Source organism: Neopsephotus bourkii, unplaced genomic scaffold, assembly GCF_033783945.1.
Source record: "Neopsephotus bourkii isolate Nb327-2 ecotype Australia unplaced genomic scaffold, CSIRO-AGI_Nbou_v1 NB_57, whole genome shotgun sequence".
Classification (NCBI taxonomy): Eukaryota; Metazoa; Chordata; class Aves; order Psittaciformes; family Psittacidae; genus Neopsephotus; species Neopsephotus bourkii.
In genome coordinates, this window is record NW_026900574.1 from 80,364 (window position 1) to 93,251 (window position 12,888).

Here is a 12,888-nt window from a genome sequence, read left to right on the forward strand (position 1 = left end):
TAAACAGAAGAAGTTCTGACTGGATATAAGGAAGGAAAAAAAAAAATCTCAACAAGGATAATTAAGCATCAGAACAAGTTGCCAAAAGAGGTCATGAAATCACCATGCTTAGAAGTTTTCAAGATTGAGAGATGGCAGTTTGAGAGTTAGACTGGATGGAGGGGGACTGTGACTAATACCAACAGAGGGAACAGAATCACAGAATCACAGAATCCCAAGGGTTGGAAGGGACCTCAAGAGATCATCTAGTTTTCTTTCTTCCCTTACCCCCACTATGGTTTCTTCGCACAAATGGTCTAATTATATACTCCCTGCAGGGTAGGTGGCATCAGTTAATACTGCATAAGGCTGAGTTTCACTTAGAGTAGAGAAGCAGAAGAAATATATGTGTAGCTTTCCATTAGATCAGTCTTTCAGTAGTGCCCAAGTGTTATAATCCATTCTCTGCATTGCACTGAGTGAAAAAATCTCTGCTAGGGCAGTGTATCCTTTCATTTAAGGACACCAAACAAAGCATCTTGCAGGAGTCAGTTTTAACACAGGTGGAAAACACATAAGCAAGCCTTTTGGCATGTTTTAAAACTGGTCATGAAACAACACACTGAGCTGCATTGCCAAATCTGTATAAAGCTAAGAACCAATAAGAGCTACATATCTATTGTACTGGAGGGGGAGAAAAAAAGGGAAGATGACCAGCATCCTTAAATTAAAAAGGGGGGGGTGGGGGGTGGGGGGGTAAATTTGGAGAAAAACCTATTTATTAGCATTGAGCTGCTCAACTTAAATAGCCATGTTCTCTTTCTTTACATTAGGAAATAGTGTGTGCTTCATTAAAAAAAAAATCTGGTTGGAAGGAATGACAATTTTGAAAATGATCCATAAGATTTTCATTTGCAAAATAATTTTTTAATATTAAAACATTACCTCATTAAAAGAAGAAAGGTTAAGTTTTTTAGCAATGAACTTCTTTAGATGCAAGACTGTTGCTTGTGCTGAGCAGCGGATCCATTTTCTTTTCAATCCACATAATTTGCTGCTATTGCATTCCAAACAGATGCTTACCTTCAGGAAAAAGGAAACACAGGACTAGTTGACTGATTTTTTTGCAGTCTCCATTATGCATTTCACGTGAACATTTATTAGCCCAACAATAAGGAGAAAACGTAGAATATCAGTATTTAAAGCAAAATGCATCCAGTGTCATTAAAAGAAAGATTGTCTATTATTTTGTCAGCTTACTGTTCAGCACCATTCAACTTGTGAGAAAAAACATGTTGTTTTCACATAATTGGGGATGGGGCTTTGCAATATTAAGGCCTTATAATATTAGAGCTTTAAGATGAATATTAAGGCTTTGCAATATTAAGATTTTCCAATCCTGGGGCTGGGGCTAAGTTACCAAGGGAATGAAACAAAGGGTTTGAGATACCATAAGTTAGAAAGACACACTCTATGGTTAAAGGCAATACCATCTTTGGATAAAAGATACACTCTGTGGTTAAAAAGAATACTATCTTTGAACATAGGCTGAGAAAGTTGGGGCTGTTCAGCCTGGAGAAGAGAAGGCTGTGTGAAGACCTCATAGCAGCCTTCCAGTATCTGAAGGGGGCCTATAGGGATGCCGGGGAAGGACTCTTCATTAGGAACTGTAGTGATAGGACAAGGGGTAATGGGTTAAAACTTAAACAGGGGAAGTTTAGATTGGATATAAGGAAGAAATTCTTTCCTGTTACGGTGGTGAGGCACTGGAATGGGTTGTCCAGGGAGGTTGTGAATGCTCCATCCCTGGCAGTGTTCAAGTCCTGGTTGGACAAGGCCTTGGGTGATATGGTTTAGTGTGAGGTGTCTCTGCCCATGGCAGGGGGGTTGGAACTTGATGATCTTAAGATCCTTTCCAACACTATTCTATTCTATGATTCTAACCTATGAACCTAAGCTGCTCCAGGCTGGTTAAACAGTAAATTTGGGTACAACATGTCTGCCAGAGAGATAAGTAAATAAGAGGAAGGGGCATGCAAAATTGAGTAAGGGAATATGTAAACAGAGGCAGAACAGTTAGCACGTAGTTTATATGTGCCGGACAGGCTGTAAACCTTGGAGCACCCAACTAATGGGGAAAAAAGGGAGGGAACTTGCAGACAGGATAGGAAATATAAATCAAAGTTCTGCCTTTGCTGTGTGTGCCTACTTGCAAGGACACCCATTTTTGCAAAAACATTAATAAACAGCTGTTTCGTGATTGTGTCTACTCTGAGCTTTTAGAATAAGTTTTTATGTAGAGACTATTTCTCACAAGCTCAGAAGAAATATGGACAAAAGTTCAAGGTAGAATATGAGGGCCGCCTTTTTACAGAGCTTTATTCTAACTGCAGAGGTTACACTCGTTCAGAAGCAGCCTAAGTCAAGGCCAAAGCAAGTTATCTAATATGAAAACCTGTCAGGACCCTGAGATCATTCCCCTCCCCACTGGGGGTTTGGTTGCCTGAGCTCAGGGCCAATTTTGACAAGAAGCTGTATGACAATGAAACTGTTGTGAAGAAAGAGCTGGTTGAGAAAAACCTTGAAGAAATTTCAGTGTGAGCTCACTTTCCTCCACTTAAAAGCACTGTTAAGGCTGAAGCTCCCTCCCTTGGTGGGTGCCTCTGTTCTCACGAGAGAATGAATAATTGGTACATAAACTCTGAATAATCCTGAAAGATACAGCAAGGCCGTGAGAGGCCTGAGGAAGCTTAAGCAAGCAAGATAAGAAGAAGCTGTAACTCACTGAGTTAATGAGAACTGTGGACTGTTGGCAAGCTTTCCAGGTCAAGTTCACACACCTGTGCTCAACCAATTATATGCTAGTCACTAAGGGTCTTCAAGACATGTATCCAATCATAATATGCCAAATCACTGTAAGTGCCTGTAAGAAATGGTATATAAGGAGATAAAGCTTTGTAATAAATTGGCATTCGCTGATCACATTGATCGTTTCTGTGTTGTCCGTGACTCCTGCGTCGACAAATGGCGCCCAAACAGGGACCCTCAGATCGGTAACTAGCGGCATGCAAGTTTGAAGGTCTGATCAAAAAAGAGGGGGCGGAGAGAGGGCCGAAAGTCAGCGCTGCCCTGGAGCTGTGAAGTCAGATGTCTGCAAACAGTGGGATCTCGCCCTGATCAGGTGTCCTGGGTTTAGCAGTGGCAGTCATTTTTTCTCTTTCTTGGTAGCTGGTGCAGGGCTGTGTTTTGGCTTTCAGCTGGGAACAGAGCTGAAAAACAATGATGTTTTGGTTTGGCCAAGGACTTTGTGAGCCTCATGCTCTGCCAGGGAGGAGGGGAGCCGGGAGGAAGCAGAGACAGGACACCTGACCCAAACTGACCAAAGAGGTATTCCATACCACAGCACGTCATGCCCAGGAGGTAACTGGGAGTTAGCCAGAAGGACTAGGTGGACTGCAGGGTTGGAGGAGGTATGGGTTGGTGCTTGATCGGGCTGGAGGGGGGCAAGTTATCGGTCACCTGGTGATGGGGTGTTGTATTCTCTTCCCTTGTTATTTCCTTTATCATTACTATTATTGGTGGTAGCAGTAGTGATTTGTGTTATACCTTAGTTACTAAACTGTTCTTATCTCAACCCGTGGGAGTTGCATTTCTTTTTGATTCTCCTCTCCGTTCCCCCAGGAGTAGGGGGAGGGCAAGAAGGGGGGGAGTGGGTAACAAGCTGTCTGGCTGTGGGTTAAACCACGACAGTTCTTTTTGGCGCCCAACGTGGGGCACGAGGGGTTGAGATAACGACAGATCTGACCGTCACAATGATGATTTATTGGATCTCAGAGCTTCAGAATGTTGTAACTTACTTAGAGCCGGTATTTGCTGTGTTAGTGTTTATCAAGTGTGGGGCTTGGGCTAAGGTTCTTGTCTCACTGTACTTTATGGCAATGACTTGTAATACGGGCGGGCTCCAGCAGCAGGGCGGGACGGACGTGGCCGTGGACTGGTCCCTGCCCGTGCGGCTGCTCCTCACCGTCCTGGCCCTCGCCCTCGCCTCCGTCTGCGTGAGGCTCTGGGAAGCCGAGGGGGGGCGGCCCCGGGAGCCGGCGGCTGCTGAAGCGGCCCGGGAGAGCGGCCCCGGGGACCAAGCGGGAGCGGGGCTGGAGGCCGGCAGGGAGCGGCTGCCGGTGGAGGAGGTCGGGGCGGTCGAGGAGCGGGAGGAGGCGGCTGCCGAGCAGCGGAAGAAGGCGGCGGAGGAGCCGAGCTCCGCAGAGGAGCCCAGCCCCGCAGCCGAGCCCAGCCCCGCGACGGCCGAGAGCATTCCCCGGAAGCCGCCCGCCGAGCCCCAGGAGGACGCAGGAGACCCCGCAGCATTTCCCAGCAAGGCAGAGGAGGAAGAGCTGGACTCAGGAAAAGAGAAGCTGGTGGTGGGAGAGCCGGCAAGCACAGCAGCTACACCAGCCCCAGTGACAAGTACAGCAGCATCGTTTGAGAGTTCTGCAGGTTTTGAATGGCCTTTGGGTACCCTTGGGACCTGCCTGCTGATTGTGATGGTGTTCACTATGTTGGCACACATGCAGAGTGTGTTTTACCCACCACCATTGTGTCTGATCCCAAAATTTAAGCAGAGTCGGGTTTGGGTCTTGTCTGGGGTTAGACAACAATATGGGAGGACCAAGAGGTTTTCCCCAAGGCTGGACAGCCATGAGTGGCAGGGCATGTGGGACAGTATGGGCAAGTATCTAGTCCACTGGGCCACTCCAGTGCTTTGGAAGCATCGGAGATGGAAGGAGAATGAATTATTTTGAATCTGGTGGGCCCATGACCCTTAAGGCCAACAGAGCAGAGATGCAACATAGAGATGGACTCATGATCAAGGGGTGGACCTAACAATGGACACTACTGCCCAGGTTATTCATGTGTGTGAACACTGCACACAGCCTCTCCTGCTCTGAAAGACTGTTACAAGAGATGGAGCCTGGCATCATGGACCAGATGGACTCAGCAGCTTTATAGGGACTGGTCCATGCACTATGATGAGAGTGCACTTAGATAAGAGTGAGGGTATATTGAAAATGTGGGATCTGAGCATGACGTGAATGGTATGGAATAAGGGGTGGATAATGTCCTGGGTTTAGCAGTGGCAGTCATTTTTCTCTTTCTTGGTAGCTGGTGCAGGGCTGTGTTTTGACTTTCAGCTGGGAACAGAGCTGAAAAGCAATGATGTTTTGGTTTGGCCAAGGACTCTGTGAGCCTCATGCTCTGCCAGGGAGGAGGGGAGCCGGGAGGAAGCAGAGACAGGACACCTGACCCAAACTGACCAAAGAGGTATTCCATACCACAGCACGTCATGCCCAGGATGTAACTGGGAGTTACCCGGAAGGGCGAGTTGGACTGCAGGGTTGGAGGAGGTATGGGTTGGTGCTTGATCGGGCTGGGGGGGGGCAAGTTATCGGTCACCTGGTGATGGGGTGTTGTATTCTCTTCCCTTGTTATTTCCTTTATCATTACTATTATTGGTGGTAGCAGCAGTGATTTGTGTTATACCTTAGTTACTAAACTGTTCTTATCTCAACCCGTGGGAGTTGCATTTCTTTTTGATTCTCCTCTCCGTTCCCCCAGGAGTAGGGGGAGGGCAAGAAGGTGGGGAGTGGGTAACAAGCTGTCTGGCTGTGGGTTAAACCACGACATCAGGTGAGCAGCCGGGGAGGAGAAGGGGCACTCGCCTTCCAAAGAGGAACCAGCAGTGATGGAGCTCCTCCAACATATTCTCTCTGAGAGAGGACTGCAACATGATAGTGCCACCTTACAGAGGCTGTTAAAGTGGTCCCATGATCATGGCTTTATCCCCACAGCGCAATCTACCTTTGAGGTTTCTGAATGGGAACGTATAGGCCAAGCATTGTCGGATGAGATCAGTAAAGGGACAAAGGAAGTGCAGGAGCGTTCTGTGCTATGGAGACTGGTAACTGAGACTTTAAAGGAAATAAAATCGGAACAGGCAGAAGTGGCATCTGTTTTCCTGGCCGCTGCTCCTTCAAAAAGTCAGTCAGAGGTAGAGAAGAGTGCTACGTCTATGGTATTTGCCCCACTGTTGTGCCTGGCATGGCATCTCAGAAGCCTCCTCGGCATAAGGGGAAAGATAAAGTGAAATGGTGCTTACACCCAAAAGTACAGGCAGAGAGTGCAAACGTGGTCACCTCTGACCCAGAGGAAGGAGACCCAGAATCGAAACTGGAACCAGACCCAGAGTCTCTGGCAGAACCTGACTTGTACCCTCCCCTTCCTGATCCTGACTCAGGATCAGACGGTTCAGACAGTTCGGCTCGTCCACAGATGTGAACCAGCCTCAGTGATGGTCAACTGCGACAGCTGCTGAAGAAATTAGAAGCATTGGAGACAAAAGAAACCTCCGAACCCTCTGCCCCACCCTCCTACAATCTAGTAGTAAAGAAAGGGGAGTGGGAGGGGGGTGTTGGGCACAGGGTAGGGAATTATGGTAATAGCCCTGATAAATGTTGGTGTGGGATGATCAAAGATGCAATTGTTATGGGGGAATTTTCGGCTATGGGTCCGTCGACATTCCCGACGTTTAACACTCCACAGGGGGGAAAGGAGTAAGAGGCATTGGATTTAAAGGTAGTAAAGGAGTCGCGTCAACCGGTAACATCCTATGGGTTAAAATCATCATATACTCAGGCAATTACTGCACATATTTTTCATGCATCTTAGCACCATCTGATATCCATATGATAGCTCAGTCGTTGCTTACTCTCCACCTTCAGATATGGTTTAAAGTGGGCACAGCAGAGGAAAAGGCTGGATACGTGGCTACTGCCTTCGCCGCTGCTGTTAAATCCCTTCTACAATAAGGTTAGGGCCATTGTGGGGGTACTAAAGGTATGAGATGTTATGATTGTGGGTGGACAGGACATTTTAAAAAGAGTCAGTGTACTGTGAAGAAAATTCAGCGCCCCCCCCCCCCCCCCCCCCAGTGGGGTTACTGGTTTTGCAGATAAATGTATTAGATGTGACAAATTTAGACACAAGACAATTGAATGTCGTTGCTTTGCAAACTGGCTTGCCTAGCCCTTTAATGATAACTCAGGGTTGGGATTTAATAACTGATTTAAAAGACTGTTTTTTCACAATTCCTCTACACCCAAGCGATTGTGAAAAATTTGATTTCTCTGTCCCAGCAATTAACAAAGGAGAACCTGCTAAGAGATATGAATGGCTTTTTTTCCTTCAAGGTATGAAAATTCTCCTGTTACTTGTCAACTGTATGTTGCCTGGGCATTGCAACCGATCTGACAAAAACTGCAAAAATGTGTTATCTATCACTATTTGGATGATATCCTAATTGCAGGCAAAGATTTAAACAAGGACCATCTGCTCTACCTGGTACAATCAGAATTAGCGAAAGCAGGACTGGTAATTGCACCAGACAGGGTGCAGTGTGAAGCCCCTTGGAAATATCTGGGGTGGATCATTCCTGGAACTCAAATTAGGCCGCAAAAAGTTAAAATTACCACACAGATAAAAACCTTGTCTGACGTGCAGAAATTGATGGGTGATATCCAGCGGGTCTGCCCTTTGTGTGGAATCACAAATGATGATCTGACTGATCTCATGCCTTAGATCACATTATGACAAAAATCACTACCTCTTATGCTTCTCAATGAAATCCATATTTACAGGTTATTCTGTTTATTGTCAACAGTGAGTATTATCCATTTAGTCTACTAGCACAGTGGGATCTTCAAAAGACTGATCCTTTATTCATTTTAGAATGGATTTTCCTATGTAAAACTGTAACTACTCAGTTAGAAGTATTTGCTCTTTTGATTGTACGAGGTCGTTCACATTGTCAGGAAATTATGGGCTGTGATCCATCACAAATTTGTTTGTCACTTACCAGGGTATGGTTAGACTGGGCACAACAATCTAGCTCTGCTTTTCAGTTTGCTTTGATAGGTTTTGTTGATCCTCTTAGGATACATTTTCCACCTCATAAGATGTTTACAATGCTAAAGAATAATCAGTTTGAAGATGTTACCTTCTATACTAGTAAACCTGTTGTAGGATTAACTGTCTTTACAGATGCAAGTAAAGTCAGTCACACAGTCAGATATGTTTGGCAAACAGACGATGGCCTTGGGTGATATGGTTTAGTGTAAGGTGTCCCTGCCCATGGAAGGGGTTTTGAACTTGATGATCTTAAGGTCCTTTCCAACCCTAACTATTCTATGATTATATGATTCTGTGTTGAGGACAGCAGAACTTTTCACAGTACAGTGGGTACCTGTCCTGGGTTCAGCATTATCAGTCATTTTTCTCCTCCTTAGTAGCTGGTGCAGTTCTGTGTTTTTCACTTGCAAATGGTGGATGAGCCAACCAGGAGAGGTGTGCTGCTGGATCTCATCCTCACTAACAAGGAGGGTCTGGTTGAAGGAGTGAAGGTTGAGGGCTGCCTTGGTTGCAGCGACCACGAGATGGTAGAATTCAGGATCTTGTGTGGTAGGGTCAGTAGAATAGCAAGTAGAATCACAACCCTGGACGTTAGCAGGGCAAACTTTGGCCTCTTCAAGCGATTGCTAGGGGAAATCCCATGGGCTAGGCTGCTTGAAGGTAAAGGGGCCCAAGATAGTTGCTTGACGTTCAAGGACTGCTTTTTCCAAGCTCAAGATCGGAGCATCCCGACATGTAGGAAGTCAAGGAAGAGGGTCAGGAGACCTGCGTGGCTAAATAGGGAATTGCTCGGTATGCTCAAGTGGAAGAGGAGAGTTTACAGGTCATGGAAGGAAGGGCTGGCCACTTGGGAAGAATATAAGGCTGCTGCTAGAGGATGTAGGAAAGCAGCTAGGATGACTAAGGCCTCCTTGGAATTAAAGCTGGCGAGAGGGGTCAAGGACAGCAGAAAGAGCTTTTTCAAATACATGGCAGGTAAAACTAACACCAGAGGCAATGTAGGCCCGCTGATGAACGGGACGGGTGCCCTGGTGACAGAAGATACAGAGATGGCAGAGTTACTGAATGCCTTCTTTGTCTCTGTCTACTCTGCCGGAGGCAGTCCTGAAGAGCCCTGTACCGCTGAGACCTCGGATGAAGATAGGTCAACGGAGCGGTCTGCCTTAGTCGATGAGGAATGGGTTAAAGACCAGTTGAGCAATCTGGATATCCATAAATCCATGGGTCCAGATGGGATGCACCCGCGGGTGCTGAGGGAACTGGCTGAGGTCATTGCTAGACCGCTCTCCATCATCTTTACCAAGTCTTGGGAAACGGGAGAGGTGCCTGAGGACTGGAGGAAAGCAAATGTCACTCCTGTCTTCAAAAAGGGCAAGAAGGAGGACCCGGGTAACTATAGACCAGTCAGCCTCACCTCCATTCCTGGGAAAGTGATGGAACACCTTATCCTTGGTGCCATCTTAAGGCATATCAAGGATAAGAGGGTTATGAGGGGCAGTCAACATGGCTTCACCAAGGGGAAGTCGTGCTTGACCAATCTCGTAGCCTTTTATGAGGAAATAACACGGTGGATGGATGATGGTAGAGCGGTGGATGTGGTCTACCTCGACTTCAGCAAAGCGTTTGACACGGTCTCCCACAGCATCCTTGCGGCTAAATTGAGGAAGTGTGGTCTGGATGATCGGGTAGTGAGGTGGACTGTGAACTGGCTGAAGGAGAGAAGCCAGAGAGTTGTAGTCTATGGGGCGGAGTCTAGTTGGAGGCCTGTATCTAGTGGAGTGCCTCAAGGTTCGGTACTGGGACCAGTATTATTTAATATATTCATCAACGATTTAGATGAGGGAATTGAGTGTACTATCAGCAAGTTTGCTGATGACACTAAGCTGGGAGGGGTGGCCGACACGCCAGAAGGCTGTGCTGCCATCCAGAGGGACCTGGACAGGCTGGAGAGCTGGGCGGGGAATAACTTGATGAAATATAACAAGGGAAAGTGTAGAGTCCTGCATCTGGGCAGGAACAACCCCAGGTTCCAGTATAGGCTGGGGAATGACCTGTTAGAGAGCAGTGTAGGGGAGAGGGACCTGGGGGTCCTGGTGGACGACAGGGTGACCATGAGCCGACACTGTGCCCTTGTGGCCAAGAAGGCCAATGGCATCCTGGGGTGTATTAGAAAGGGGGTGGTTAGTAGGTCGAGAGAGGTCCTCCTTCCCCTCTACTCTGCCCTGGTGAGACCTCATCTGGAATATTGTGTCCAGTTCTGGGCCCCTCAGTTTAAAAAGGACAGGGACCTGCTGGAGAGAGTCCAGCGCAGGGCAACTAAGATGATTAAGGGAGTGGAGCATCTCCCTTATGAGGAAAGACTGAGGGAGCTGGGTCTCTATAGTTTGGAGAAGAGGAGATTGAGGGGTGACCTTATTAGTGTATATAAATATATAAAGGGGGAGTGTCACGAGGATGGAGCCAGGCTCTTCTCAGTGGCAAACAATGAAAGGACAAGGGGTAATGGGTACAAATTGGAGCACAAGAGGTTCCACTTAAACCTGAGAAGAAACTTCTTCTCAGTGAGGGTGACGGAACACTGGAACAGGCTGCCCAGGGAGGTTGTGGAATCTCCTTCTTTGGAGACATTCAAAACCCGCCTGGACACGTTCCTGTGTAACCTTATCTAGGTGTTCCTGCTCCGGTAGGGGGATTGGACTAGATGATCTTTTGAGGTCCCTTCCAATCTCTAACCTACTGTGATACTGTGATATTGTGACTTTCAGCCTGGGAACAACGCTGATAACAACGTTTTTTGTTGCTGCTCAGTAATGTTTACTCTGACCAAGGACTTTCTGAGTCTCGTGGTCTGCCAGGGAGGAGGGGAAGCCGGGAGGAAGCAGAGACAGGACACCTGAGCCAAACTAGCCAAAGAGGTATTCCATACCACAGCACATCATGCCCAGTATATAAACTGGGGGCAGTAACCCAGAAGGCCCAGGTCACTGCTTGGGTCGGGCTGGGCATCGGTTGGTGGGTGGTGAGCTGTTGTATTCTCTCTCCTTGTTATTTACCTTATTATTAGTATTGGTGGTAGCAGTAGTGGTTTGTGTTATACCTTAGTTACTGGACTGCTCTCACCTCAATCCGTGGGAGTTACATTCTTTTGATTCTCCTCCACATCTGTCCGAGAGCGTGGGGGGAGGGGTGGCGGCTGAGCGAATGGCTGTGTGGTTCTTGCTGTCTGCTGTGATTAAACCACGATAATTCATTTTGACGCCCAACGTGGGGCCTGAGGGGTTGAGATAGTGACAGATCTGACCAGAGTGTGTCTAATCTTATTTGTGATAAGCATTTATTGTTTTGGATTAATAGTCACTCATCACAGTGCTGATTTATTGGCTTTCAGTGTTGCTGCTCTTGATCTCAAGAGTTTCAGCATGTCATACCTTACTTATAGCCAGTATTTGCTGTCTTAGTGTTTAACGGCTGGGGGCCTTGGGCTAAGGTTCTTGTCTCATTATACTTTATGGTAATGACTTGTAATACAATAGAATCATTGATCATGAAACTGATCTGGCTTGCGTTCCCAGTGTGGTCACCACCTCTATACTTTGGGAGGTATATAATAGAAGTGTTTAGCAATTACACATCTTTTTTCCGCTCCTCGGGTGGTCAACCTGTGAAGGAGATATTCCCTTAACTTCCCAGCTCCCCCACCAGATCGTTTACAACATCATTTGAGAGTTCCGAAGGTTGTGAATGGCCTTTGAGTACCCTTGAGATCTGCCTGCTGACTGCGATGGGGATCACCATATTCACATGCATACAGAGTGTGTTTTACAAATGACCATTTCGTCTGAACTCAGAAGTTAAGCAGAGTCAGGGTTGGGTCTTTTCTAGGGTTAGACGATGATATAGGAGGACCAAGAGATTTTCCCCAAGGCTGGACAGTCATGAGTTACAGGGTATGTGGGATAGGAAGGGCAAGAATCTGGGCCAGTGGGCCCTTCCAGTGCTTTGGAACTTCCCACTGAATATGTGCAAAATCTGGAAAAATTAGTAAAACACTCAAATGAGGTGTGTTGTCATCCCGATCATACCAGAGAGGGACAAATCACGGCAACATGCTGGGGCTTGGACTATGCTTATAGAGCCCTGTTCAACATCGTCCGGCACCTTCAAAGGTAAAAAACCATCCCTGGATCTGATGGCAATGCAACCAACAATGCAGCTAGTCCAACTCCAAATACAGCAGCTACAGCAACCCTAGGGACAATTACAGCAGCTACTCAAACTCCGACTGCAACAGACAGCGCAGTTACTCCAAGTACAGCAGCTACAGAAGCCCCAGTGTCAAGTACAGCAGCTACTCAAACTCTGAACACGACAGTACAGCTACTCCATCTCCGAGCGCAGCTACTCCAGCCCCAAGCACAGCTACTCCAGCTCCAAGCACAGCTACTCCAGCTCAAAGCACAGCTACTTCAGCTCCAATCACAGCAGCTACACCAACCCCAGCAACAAGTACAGTAGCTACTAAAACTCTGATCACAACAGACAGTACAGATACTCCAACACCAAGCACAGCAGCTACACAAGCCTCAGTGACAAGTACAGCAGATACCCAAACCCCGACAACAGAGGTGTGTGAATTGAAGAGGACAACAGCGGTCAAGGATGATCATCCCATGAAAGCTGTCGCTTCAGTCTCTGGTGAGCAGGTTTCCAGATGGAGTGGAAGAGCTGATTTTACTCCAGTTGCTATGATAAAGAAGACTAATCCCTTTCTAAAGATGTAAGTGGTCAATATTGTGATCACTATTAGAGGGGCCCTGCCTCCAGACAGGTGGAGGTAAGGGACAATTGGATTTACTGGACTGTGTGGATCAGATGGCCTAGCACATCAGTCACACAGAAGTATAAGGCTCTAGTAGATACCAGTGCACAGTGTACCCTGATGCCATC

General features: G+C 47.1%; 1 protein-coding gene across 3 annotated transcripts in view; it reads right to left on the bottom strand.

The window, feature by feature from the left end:
• The window catches only part of LOC133212111 (polycomb group RING finger protein 3-like), an 88,352-nt gene that overhangs the window by 23,656 nt on the left and 51,808 nt on the right, over nucleotides 1–12,888 (bottom strand). For all 3 annotated transcript variants that reach the window (XM_061353170.1, XM_061353178.1, XM_061353183.1), the window contains exon 6: nucleotides 925–1,062. In XM_061353170.1, the coding sequence (XP_061209154.1) occupies nucleotides 925–1,062 (138 nt within the window). The remainder of the gene's footprint in view (nucleotides 1–924; nucleotides 1,063–12,888) is intronic.